General features: G+C 43.3%; 1 protein-coding gene across 2 annotated transcripts in view; it reads left to right on the plus strand.

The window, feature by feature from the left end:
* IQGAP1 (IQ motif containing GTPase activating protein 1) overlaps nt 1–13,147 on the plus strand; it is a 179,056-nt gene that overhangs the window by 104,969 nt on the left and 60,940 nt on the right. For both annotated transcript variants that reach the window (XM_037910038.2, XM_037910039.2), the window contains exons 16-23: nt 3,659–3,749; nt 4,933–5,100; nt 5,489–5,631; nt 6,172–6,342; nt 9,430–9,513; nt 10,086–10,157; nt 10,246–10,315; nt 10,776–10,984. In XM_037910038.2, the coding sequence (XP_037765966.1) occupies nt 3,659–3,749; nt 4,933–5,100; nt 5,489–5,631; nt 6,172–6,342; nt 9,430–9,513; nt 10,086–10,157; nt 10,246–10,315; nt 10,776–10,984 (1,008 nt within the window). The remainder of the gene's footprint in view (nt 1–3,658; nt 3,750–4,932; nt 5,101–5,488; nt 5,632–6,171; nt 6,343–9,429; nt 9,514–10,085; nt 10,158–10,245; nt 10,316–10,775; nt 10,985–13,147) is intronic.

Below are 13,147 nucleotides of genomic sequence, written 5' to 3' on the forward strand. Positions count from 1 at the left end.
CACATTACCTCAATATTGGTGCACATAACAAAATTCATTACGCACATGGATGGAAAAAATTAGAGGGAACATTGCTTGGAGGATCTCTCCCAACTATATTGTAGACATACCCTCTGTGCCGCATGTGTGCTATAATGAGAGCACCATAGAAAACCCATGAGGAAATTGAGGATTGTATATTGAGTGCAGGGTTTGCATGTATATAATGTAGTAAATAATGTATGTGGTCAAATGTTGAATGACAAGGATTAAAAAGAAATATTGACTAGCTATCCTTTTATTGAGCAATAACCATTCTGAGCACTGAATGAGACAAAGGTCCTGTGGAAAATATATAATGTGATCATGTAATTAAAGTTTGAATCATAATCAATCAAATGAAGTTCGTACAGGAAGCCTTCATTTTTGCGTTTCCTAACTTTTAAGTGCTTGACTTTGCAATATTAACATTCTCTTCATATCAGTTTTTTAATGTAAAATATAGTTAAAGCTATATTTTACACCTATTTACACCTATAATACAGAAAATAAATGTTAGAGACCAACGAATAACCGATTCATTGAGAGACTTGGGGAAGGAGAGATCACACAAAACATATGCTACCGACAAGCTGCCTGCTAATCATCACCCACTTCTCTTGCTTCCTTTCCCTACTCTGATGATTGTCTGGTATAGATTGTAAGTGGGAACCTTATCTTCTGAATCTTCTTTAAAGAGTCTGGCAGGATTTCAGCACTAGCTAAATAACAAGCAGAAGTTAGGGAGATAATTAAGTGGCTCATCTTCTTAGCTGGGGAAGGGGTAGGGGGCATGATTCTTGTTGGGGTGTGCCTGCTTTGGGTAGTTTGGAGTCAGAAACTGACCTTGCCTTTTTCTGTTCTCCCTGGAGAAGGGGATGCTAGATTTTTCTGCCTTTGGTAACTTGAAGAGGAGAGTTTCATACAGCTTATCTCAGAATCCATCACTGATTTTTCTAGGCAGGAATTTGGTTTGTGAGACTAAGACCTATGTTGAGGTCACCAGTGTAAATGTAAATGTAAACTTCTGAAATGCAGATGACTGATAATTGCACAAATTACTAATGCAAATGAGGGCCCCGAAAGGGTTAAAATCTCTCAGGAGCTGATCTGGGGTTGAATCATTTCCTCTTGCTGAGTCAGTGTGAAATAATGAGCTCCTTTTAGTGTGCTGGGAGCTTGTGCCAGGCTGGGCTGGTAACTGCAGTTGGGGTGAAATTGCCTTTTTTGGATATTAACTCAGCTTCAGGGCCCCTCCCAGCTGCACTTGGAGTAATTTTAGATATTGAGATATTAGACTACAGTATAGAAGGAAAATAGTGAAAATCTTCAACCTGACTAGTACTGGCTAGTAAATGTGTGTATCTTGGACTGACTGTACGATTGCCACTTAGTTTCTCCTTAGTCACTTCTAACTCCTTCTAACTTAGTCACTTAGTTTCTCCTTGGATGGTGGGCTACTGTATGGTTACATTTTCCAGGCAACAGTACATGTGGAAGTTTTTAGAGAAGTCTAAAGCAAGGTCTTTTTTTCATAGAGAAGAAAGAGTAACAGTTTCCTTACTATTCCTTACTATTGCTGAAGCCCTGCAATGCTAAATGTGTGGGGGTTTTTCCAAAGCCATCCTAGTCATCCTGACATTCTGTGGATTGACTTTTACTAGCAGAGGTTGGAGTGTGCAAAGTTACCTTTATCAAAGTGGACTAGAAAAGCCCTCTTCCCCCCTCCACTTGGACAGTTTCTCTCCTTCTGCCATTCTCCTGGGATCAGTTTGACTTTTAGCTGAAAGCTGCCTGTTTTGGACATGTTGCTCTCTTGAGTGAAAGGGACAGATATCCAGGTCATTGTTGTGACCTGTCTCAAAGCTACAGAATTAAACTATTTTAATAGGGCAAATTCAGAGGATATATTAGGAAATGCCTCTTTTGGAATTGACCCTCAAAACCCCTGTTTCCCGCTGTAGAGTGGCTCTTTATGTTGTATGGCAGTGGTGCACTTTGTGCTGGAGTTGAGTGTTTCTTGTATTCTCTTTGTACAGTGAGGGCTGAGGGAGGTGGTTTCTGTTTTTAGTAATTAGCAACAGGAAGCAAATGGTGGGTGGAGAGAGACTATACTTGGCAGCTGCAAGGTCATTTGTTCTTCATGTATAAGTTTTGGGTCTTTGTTAAACTTCTACCCCTTTTCCCTCATCTCAGTCTCCTGCACATAAACACAGCTGAATAGTTTTGTTCAAAGTCCAACCAGAGCCGTTTAGTGTGTGTGACGAAGGCCCTATATACAATGGCCTGTTAAACAGGGTTCCCACGCTTAGTTTAAAGTCTGTTTAACGCACTTCCAGCCAAAGACTATTCTAATGCTTTTTGGCCTCGGAATGTGGATGGGGAGAAACCAAGTTTGAATCATGTTTAAGAACTCTTTTTTCACATGTTTTGTAGCCTCTTCGTACATAGGCTAAGGCCGGGGTGGGCAAACTACAATCCGGGGGCTGTATCTGGCCCTTCACACGTTTTAATCCTGTCCTCGAGCTCCCGCCAGCAAGTGGGGTTGGGGGCTTGCCCTGCTCCAGTGCTCCAGCCAGGGAGTGGGGTCGGGCTTGCCCCACTCCGCGTGTGCCATGGCTCCACATGGCTCCCGGAAGCAGCAGCGTATCCTCCCTCCGGCTCCTACGCATAGGGGCAGCCAGGAGGCTCAGTGCGCTGCCCCTACCCCAAGTGCCATCCGCAGCTCCCATTGGCTGGGAACCACGGCCAGTGGGAGATGCAGGGGTGGTGCCTGCGGACAGGGCAGCGTGCAGAGCTGCCTGGCCGCGCCCCTGCATAGGAGCTGGAGAGGGGACATGCTGCTGCTTGAGGTAAGCGCCACCCGGAGCCTACACCCCTGACCCCCTTACGCACCCCTGCCCCAGCCCTGATCCCGCTCCTGCCCTCCTAACCCCTTGGTCCCAGCCCGGAGCACCTTCCTGCACCCCCAACCCCTCATCCCCAGCCTCACCCCAGAGCCTGCACCCCCAACCGGAGTCCTCTCCTCCCCCCCCCCCCCCAGCCCAGAGCCCTCTCCTGCACCCTGAACTCCTCATTTGTGGCCCCACCCCAGAGCCCGCACCTCCAGCCAGAGTCCTCACCCTGCCCTGCACCCCAGCCCCCAATTTTGTGAGCATTCATGGTCTGCCATACAATTTCCATACCTAGATGTGGCCCTCCACGCTGGGCTAGAGTCTTCTTCCCATACTATCAGGGAAACAATGTCCTTCGAGTGGCTTTAGGCTACTTGGTGCTAATTCAGTGGCCTTTTGCTCTCGTGTCCTTGATCTCTGCTTATTAGAGCTATGCACAATATTAGAATCTATCAGTTGCTCCCCCTTCCTCAGCAAGTTTATCTTTGGAAATGAGATGATAGGAGAAGAATAGAAGAACCTGCTTGAGTTATGGCTGTAGCAGCCTCTGCTGGTCACAGGAACACATGAAGTTTTAATTCTTGTGCTGTAGTCAAATGCAGAGTATCTGGAGAGGAATGTGGCTTTTTTTCCTCTGTGGCTGAAACTTAATGTGTGAACACTTGATATGTGCGCAATTTACTTCACTAGGCACAATTATCTTAGATGCACAGCAGGAGATGAGCTTTTTCCCATTTTTTCTTTAGGACACTCAGGATGAGACAGCTGTGCTGTGGCTGGATGAAATTCAGGATGGGATTCATCGATCCAACAAGGACACAGAGGAAGCACAGAAATGTAAGTTGCATATTAAGTGTTTATATTCATCTTCATCATCAGGCGTCCTCAGACTTTCTACAAGATGGTTCAGACATAAAACTGTCACTGCGTGGAGTGCTCTGGAGGAGTGTTACAGGTGGAGTCCATGTGCATAAGGCAATATTCAAGGTGAGGCCAGACTGTTAACTTATTTTAATGGTGTTATTTTTTCCACGTTATTATGTTACCTTCTGAATACATCCAAGCATCCAATTTGGTATTTTTTTACCACTGCAGCACAGTGGGCAAGTGTCTTCACCAAAATGCACTCAATAATGCCTAAATCTTTTTCCAGAGGTTGCAACCAATTCATTACTCATCTGTGTATTTGTGCATGCACGCACAATTTAAATGATTTAATCCGGTTCATATTACATTGTATTTGTCTATGGTAAATATAATCTGCCATTATTTTGCCCAGTCACCCAGTTTTATTAGATGCTTTTGGAGTTCCTCAAATTTGCACTGATTTTTACTAACCTAAATAATTTTGTACATTAGCATTTTTCACCTGTGCTATTCACCACAGCTTTCAGATACCCTAAAAGAATCTTGAACAGTAGGCCTAGCACTGGTTCATGGGCACCTCACTATTCACTTCCTTTCTGTCTCCAGAAACCATGGTTGATTCCTGCTCTTTGTTTCCTCTCTCAACTATTTTTTCAGTTCCTGACAGAATTTTCTCTCTCTCCTTGTGGTTTTAAGTTTCTTTGATGGCGTGGTGTTATAGACTTTATCAAAAGCCTTTTTAAATTCTTTTCACCAGTTTCCTTTATTTGCCATTTTAACTCTCTGAAACAAGTGGGAGCCCTGCTAACTTCTGTACCTTTAAATTATCGAGATTTTTTTCTTGCATTTTATGTAGTCTGATTTTTTTATATTCTCGCATTCTCTGTAACATTTATCATGTGAACCCACTAACGTCCTTTGTATTGACGATGAAGGCAAAGTAGCTGAGCGTTTTATTTTCTCCAAGCTCCTGCCCTCCCCTCCCCAGCTTTTAGTAGTCATCTTACATTTTTCTTGATATTCTTTTTTAACCCCTGTCATGTTTTATAAAATATAGTCTTATTCTTGTCTACTTTAATTTCTAATATTATAGTATCACAATAATGACATTAAATGATTCGAAGGTAACCCGCTCTTTTGTGCATTATCTAAGTTTCCTTAGGAATTCTGGCCATTAATGAAGCAGTGGTCCATGGTGATGTGGGCCAGACCCTCAGTGCCCTGCGCTCACCTGATGTTGGACTGTATGGAGTCACTCCGGAGTGTGATGAGACATACCAGCGTGACCTGGCAGAAGCCAAGAAAGAAAAAATGGCAGCAGGTGAACTGTGGGGGTTGTACAACTGAATTTTAAATGGTAAACTAGCAAGAAGAAAGCAGATGAATCTGTGATGGTGGTATGGAAAGCAGAGGCCAGGGAAAAAATCTGTCTGGGATGGAGTCTAGGGTTGTGTGGAGGGGATGGGGGACTTCTTTTTAACATTTAGAAAATATACTTTTACTTAAATGTTTAGTATCATGTTTTCTACTTCAGGAGCATGTTATGGTAGGTAGCTCAGTAAGGTCTTGGGGGAATGACATCTGCTTTTCTAGCTGCAGTGAACAGATAGTTAAAAGCAGTTCTACTGATGATTGCTTAATGAATGTTATCTGTGTGCTGGGAGGCTGTGCTTCACCTTCAGTTCCTGTACTTCAATTTCTGCTCATAGGGGACAATGGCAGTGAGTGGGTGAAACACTGGGTGAAAGGAGGCTATTATTATTATCATAACCTGCGAACCAGAGAGGGACGTTGGGATGAACCCTCAGGATTTGTGCAGAATAATACCCAGCTCTCCCGGGAGGAGATACAGGTAGTAGAATAATATGTGCTTATTGTCTCCCTCAAAAAAGCAAGTTCTTTGTAGTTGCTCACCTGAGTAATTCTCCCCAGTATTATCCTACGAGTTAAAGCTTAATCCAAATAGAATTATTGACTAAAAGATAATGCTGTTTAAAAATAACTAAAACAAATAATTTGCTGCTACATCATCTTCTCAATTGTGCCTTTTTGGGTGTGCCACCATGCCCTTTTGGTTTTGCCATTATGCTATACACATGCTTTGCACCCTTTCTACTGGGGACTAGCAGATTTTTATAGATGATGTATTTCACCTTGGCTCCATGTGTCAGGAAATTCCTTCTCTCTGGAGAAAGTATATAGAGGAGCCACTTCAGCAAATTCACCATAACTTTGAGCTCAAGATCATGATCCCAGTGTATGCTGAAGGATAATTTAGGATATTTTGTGCATGATATAGGAAGTTAATGTACCATCTTGACTTTTGTCTCCTCTACCTGTCCTTTTTCCTTTTCTGATTTGCACTGCCTCTTCCTCCATAATACTAATTCAGAGCTCTATCTCTGGAGTCACCGCTGCGTACAACAGAGAGCAGCTCTGGCTTGCTAATGAGAACCTGATTACCAGGCTGCAGGCTTGCTGCCGAGGGTACCTTGTTCGCCAGGAATTCAACTCCAGAATGAATTTCTTGAAGAAGCAAGTCCCTGCAATCACTTGTATCCAGGTAGTGAAGTCCTATGTCTTTGTCTATGGGTGACTTCTTCTGTGTCCATACTACATATATTGTGATACTATTATTATTTTATTATTATTTATTTATGTGAATTATAGTAGTGCCTAGACTTAGGGTATAAAATAAAGTAAACCTATATTAGGTTGACTTCAGTGTTGATAAATGCAAAGTAATGCACATTGGAAAACATAATCCCAACTATACATATAAAATGATGGGGTTTAAATTGGCTGTTACCACTCAAGAAAGAGATCTTGGAGTCATTGTGCATAAGTTCTCTAAAAATATCCACTCAATGTGCAGCAGCTGTCAAAAAAGCAAATAGAATGTTGGGAATCATTAAGAATGGGATAGATAATAAGACAGAAAATATCATATTGCCTGTATATAAATCCATGGTACGCCCACATCTTGAATACCGCGTACAGATGTGGTTGCCCCATCTCAAAAAAGATGCATTGGAATTGGTTCAAAAAAGAGCAACAAAAATGATTAGGGGTATGGAACAGCTGCCATATGAGGAGAGATTAATAAGACTGGGACTTTTCAGCTTGGAAAAGAGATGACTAAGGGGGGATATGAGAGAGGTCTATATAATCATGACTGGTGTGCAGAAAGTAAATATGAGAAGGAGTAAATAACACTTCCTTAATACAAGAACTAGGGGTCACCAAATGAAATTAATAGGCAGTAGGTTTAAAACAAACAAAAGGAAGAATTTTTTCCCATAACGCAGAGTCCACCTGTGGAATTGCTTGCCAGAGGATGTTGTGAAGACCAAGACTATAACAGGGTTCAAAAAAGAACTAGATAAATTCATGGAGGATAGGTCCATCAATGGCTGTTAGTCAGGATGGACAGGGATGGTGTCCCTAGCCTCTGTTTGCCAGAAGCTGGGATTGTGCGACAGGGGATGGATCACTTGGCGATTACCTGTTCTGTTCATTCCCTCTGGAGCACCTAACATTGGCCAGTGTCGAAAGACAGGCTATTGGGCTAGATGGACCTTTGATCTGACCCAGTATGGCCATTCTTATGACTTGCAGCCACCGCAGTAATTACTGTGGTGGTGCATGTCCACACTATCCTCCTTGCTTCGGTTGAGCATGTCCTCACTAGGAGTGCTTCCACTGACCTAAGCGTGGCTGCCCCATAGTCTCCCTGGCTCCCAGCAGGCTGCTCCCCCTCCCTTACCTCCCTGTTCCCCGCCATGAGCAGGGAAGAAGCTGTCCAGGGCTTCTTGCCCCTGGAGAGCGGGGTCCAGCTACCCCGGCATCTTAACCCCCCCCCCCCCCCCCCACTGGGAGACTGGCATCCACATGGAGCCGTGAAATTGACAAGACAGCCAATGTTCCCAACCCCGGGGGGGCACCCAGACTTCTCACTCCAGCTGCCAGCCAGGAGCAGGGTCCATTCTCGCCCTGGCTCCCAGCTGGGTGCGCAGTCCAGCCACCTAGTCTTCTCGTCCCAGCTCCTAGTTGGGAGACGGATCCATTCTTGCCCCAGCTCCCATCTGGGAGCAGGGTCCAGCTGCCCAACTCTCTTGAAATTGACAAGATCTAACAGCCGATGTAAGTAGCAGTGTATATATAAACACTTTGTCGTCCTAACTACACCGACATAAGCCCTACGCCTCTCATGGAGGTGGAGTTATTATGTTGGTGTAGTAGGGCACATACATCTGCAGGACAAGGCTGTAGTGTACACACTGATTTAATTAGGTCGATGTAAGCTGCCTTACGTCGATCTATCTGTGTAGTGTAGATCTTAGAACCTGGCCTCACCTACCTTGTAGCTGGCCAAAACTGGAGACTCAGTAAGGAGTTTGGGGAAGCAGAGAGCAGACACAAAAGCAGGAGATCTGCGAAAAACTGGGAGCTAGGCAAGACTGGTCAGGACTCTTATATGGAGTGAACTCTGTCCTTTCTCCTATTACCTGTTGTAATCCTTCAGGTGTGAAGCTGATGCAACTTGCCCTCTTGTACGGCTGGATCCTTCTTGGGCTAGAACCACCTGGGAGGAATGTAGAATGAGCTGGTAGCTCTTAGGCCAGGAATCAGAGAGATCAGTGGCTTCATAACAGAGCCGGAACATTTGGTTAGTAGGGAGTGGGCATGATAGTCACTCACAGGATTGATGGGGGGACCATGTTGCTCCTCTTCGTGGTCAGGTTGTTCAAGGAGCTAGGGGGTCAGAAGAGGGAAGACGCACCATTTGGCATGAGGGTTGGACACTTTTTGCAGGGGGAGCGTGAATAATGCGTCCAGTGTGTAATATGTGACTGATCTGTACTTGATGAGTAGTTTATCTCCACAAGACGTATGTATACTTCAAACTGAATAAAATTTCATCCTTTCACAGAAAACAGCAATTGGATACCTCCAAGCTTTTCCACACCCCCTTCCCCAGAGCCTGCAGAGAAGTGTCTTTTTCCCAAAAGTTAACAAATTTGGATTTCTTTCTTAAAGAGCACTGCATTTCTTCCACGTGACCCCTTATACATGGAACACCTTCACTAAATCTATGTGGACAGCCACTTTTTTGTGGTCCAGCTCCCTTCTTAAGGCACATACCTATCACCTTGCCCATGGTAAACTCCGTAATGAAGACTGTTGGACAAGGGGACCTGTTAGGATATGTCTACCCTGCAATTAAAACCCTGTGGCTGGACTGTGCTAGCTGACTCGGGCTCACAGGGCTCGGGCTGAGGGACTGTTTAATTGCAATGTAGATGTATGGGCTCAGGCTGGACCCTCTGAGATGGGAGGGTCCCAGAGCTTGACCTGCAGCCTGAGCCCCAATGTCTACACTGCAGTTAAATAGCCCCTCAGCACGAGCCCTGTGAACCTGAGTAAGATGGTACAGGCCAGCTTCGGATGTCTAACTGCAGTGTAGATGTACCCATAGTGCATCTAACATTTTTCACACATAATCAAAAAAAAAAAAATTATGAATCCTCAATTTTACACTTGGACAAAGGCAAACTTGGGATGATGAATAGCAGGGGAGTGTTAAGAATGGTAATGCCTTGCAAAGTAAACTTCTTTATGTGTGCGTGTGTGCATTGTCTGGTTTCAGTCTCAATGGCGTGGCTACAAGCAGCGGAAGGAATACCAAGATCGCTTGGAGTACCTGCGAGCACACAAGGACCAAGTAGTGAAGGTACAGTTTCTTTGGAAGTGTGTTTACTCATAGTCACAGAAAGCAGAGATGAAAAAGAACTTTTAAGTCATATAGTCTATCCTCAGGCACCAGGGCAGAATCATTCAGTATCACAGATTATGTACTGTTTCTAGTTCTTTGTCCAGTGTAGTTTTAAAAATCACCAGGGCTTCTTCCTCTTTTCTCGCTAGAAAATTCCACTGCCTTACTGATCCCATGGTCAGAAAGTTTTTTCTAATGTTCATCCTAAATCCTTCTCTTAACTTTACCGTATTCTCCTAATTATACCCCCTCTTTGTGTATGATCCTAAATAATCCCTCTCCCTTCCTGGCATTGATATCCTTCAAATATTTATAGAATATTAGGATTTGCTTCTCTCCTTCCTCATCTGTAATTTCAGCCAAAATTTACATATTTAGCATCAATCCCTCCAGCTCTCTGATAATTTTTGTTGCATTTCTTTAAATTCCTGCTAATTCCTCAATGTCTTTGTGGCAATAAGGTTGTTGTGGGACCTTGTCTTGGAGGAAAGAATTTATCTCTATCTGAGTATCTCATTACTACTTCACAGATTCAGTCAATGACCAGGATGCATCAAGCCAGAAAGCGATACAGAGATCGTCTGCAGTATTTCAGAGACCACGTAAGGCTCTCTCTGCTACACTAGTTTTAATATATATTTTCGTATTACACTGTGAATGAAATGATGTGGGATTTTTTTTTCCTCCTAGATAAATGACATTGTAAAAATCCAGGCCTTTATTCGTGCAAATAAAGCACGAGATGACTACAAAACTCTCAGTAAGTATTGCCAAGGGAATGAGGCTTTTATACCTGAAGAGTCGGTATTTCCATGGCACACTGCTAATGTAGTCTGCATTACTGTAGACCATTTAGAAGAGTAGTAGTATGGGAGGTATTTGGGGTGGTATTGGTGGGGGAGTGTGTAAGGTTGGGGAACACTGAGGGTGAGAGATTTTAAATCCAGACATCACTGTAGCTACTGATGGGTAGAACTACAGCTTCTCAATTAACCTGGGCATCACAAATTGGCCTAGATTTGGTATTTGTGTGACTCTTTCCTTTGTTGCTGGTTATGCTCACGTTTTGTCCAAAAATAAGTAATTCCAGATTTTTCTAGAAGCTGTTTATATTGTGTGGTGCTAAATTTGTCAAGTGATAGTCAGATACTTCATATGCTGTTAAAATGTGTATTCATTGATTTCTCTTGCTCTTTGCCTGATACTTCATTTCCTTTTAGTCAGTGCTGAAGACCCACCTATGGCTGTGGTCCGGAAATTTGTCCACTTACTGGATCAAAGTGATCAAGATTTTCAGGAGGAGCTTGACCTAATGAAGCTGCGTGAAGAGGTTGTGACCCTTATCCGATCCAATCAGCAACTGGAAAATGACCTCAATCTGATGGACATCAAAATTGGACTTCTTGTGAAAAACAAAATCACATTGCAGGTATGAAGCACACTAATAGGGAAAGCCAAAGCACAGAGTCAGGCATATAGACCAGATCATGGAGAGACATTGCTTTAAGCTGTTCTAGACAGCTCTACTAATTGAACTATCAGTCCCACTGTGGGGAAGGAAGTACATGTGAAACAGAGGGCCTCTGTGCGATAGTCAAGACAAGTGGAAGTTGATGGGGATTCAGAAGGACAAGTGGGTGGTTGCAGCACAACTGAAAGAAGGAAAGAAAAGAAATGCTTCAGAGATAGCCAAGCAAGAAGAAAAAGATGAAGTGGGGGGCCTTCTGAGGTTGCTGCCTGAGCGAGAGGTTTGTTAAAGAAGATGGTGATTGTTCAAAGCAAAAATATTACTGCTGTGCCCCTTCAATTATTATTTAAGAGCCTATGGCATCAATGTGCCCAGCACAGAATAGAACAGAGACAAAGTCACTGCCCCAGTAGCATAGAGTCTAAATTAGGTACTGTGGATCAGACACATGATAAGCCCAGGGAAGGCTCTACTATAAATTGTGGCAAATATCCTAGGGGGTTTGTTGTTGAAATGCTTCACAGAGAGGATAGAATTGTCTAGCGACAACTGAGTGACTAGAACTCCTGAATTCTAATCTGGTTCTGGTTTGCTGAGGGGCTTTGGTAAAATTGCTTCATCCCTCTGTGCCTCAGTGTCCCCATCTCTAAAATGGTTATAAAAGTAATACATACATACCTGCATTACTTAAGTAAGAATGTTAGAGAATTCAGCCCCTTAACTCCGGCACGTAAGCAAAATACTTTTATTTTAATTTTTAAAATGCACACATCTACTATATTGGGCACATTCACAGGTATTGTAAAAGCAGCAGCAGCTGGAGCCAATGTGTAAAGGTGATAACTCCTACTCAGTCCCGCCATCTTTCCCTCTACCCCCACACAGCTCTCCCACCATCCCCCACCCATCATCATCCTCATTATGGTAAATCCCAAAGGGACATGGCCTTTCAAATAGAGCACCACCTGCATCAGTCTCTGGCAACATGCTTAAAGTGGCCAGTTTGTCCATCACTGGCAATCTTACTACGCCACCAAAGCTTTTTACACTCACATGATCGCTAGTCACATAGTGACATTCTTTGATACAGATGCTTAAGAATTCATTGGTCTTCTATTCTAATAATATATCTGTATCAAGAAAGCTGCCAAAATTGAACCAGAGCTGACTGGAGATGGTTACTAGGTTCAGTTTTTAATAGCCTTGTTTATGAGATGTGACATGGGTCAGCTGATGAAGACGACGAGAATGACAAATGTCAATCTGGGGTTCTTCAGCTTTCCTTAGTACCCATATGTCACTTCCATACAATAGAGGGAATATGATTTTGGTTTTATAGATCCACGGCTTTGTAGCAAGCTTGATGTTACAACATCCTCATCGACTCAAAGACTTTAAGGTCAGAAGGGACCATCATGATCATCTAGTCTGACTTCCTGCACATTGCAGGCCACAGAACCTTGCCACCCACTCCTGAAATACACCCTAACCTCTGGCTGAGTTACTGAAATCCTCAAAACATGATTTAAAGACTTCAAGTTACAGAGAATCCACCATATACTCTAGTTTAAATCTGCAAGTGACCTGTGCCCCAGCACAGTAACCTAGCAAAAAATATATAACCTGTAACCAGTAACCTAGCAAAAAATATATAAATAAATAAATTGTGGAACTAATGTGAGCAGTGCTCCCATCCCATTGTTCACTTTGCTTGTGTTATACCCCTTCTCCCCATGTCTGTCTGGTCTATTTAGATTGTAAGCTCTTTGGGGCAGGGAATGTCTACTACTCTGTTTGTATAGCTCTTAGCACAATGTGGCCCCATTTTTGTGTGTCCCTTAGGCACTACCATAATAAACTTGATTCATAATAACAAAATCTGGATGTGCAGAAGCAGCTGCATATCAGACAGGACCCTGAGGTTGTGAACCTGAGTATCTCCGCTTACATCAGTCCTACCTTTTATTGAGTCTGTCAGCTAACCATCATCCAGGACTCTGGGTAAATCAGTAAATTGTACCTGGCAGATTCAATAAAACAGGCTTTGTCTGTAATCCACATATTGAAGACCTCATTCCAAACTAAATCACACTGTGATCCAGCAGTTTCACGTGCACCTTGAGC

The sequence above is a fragment of the Chelonia mydas genome, chromosome 10, assembly GCF_015237465.2.
Source record: "Chelonia mydas isolate rCheMyd1 chromosome 10, rCheMyd1.pri.v2, whole genome shotgun sequence".
In the NCBI taxonomy this organism is placed as follows: Eukaryota; Metazoa; Chordata; order Testudines; family Cheloniidae; genus Chelonia; species Chelonia mydas.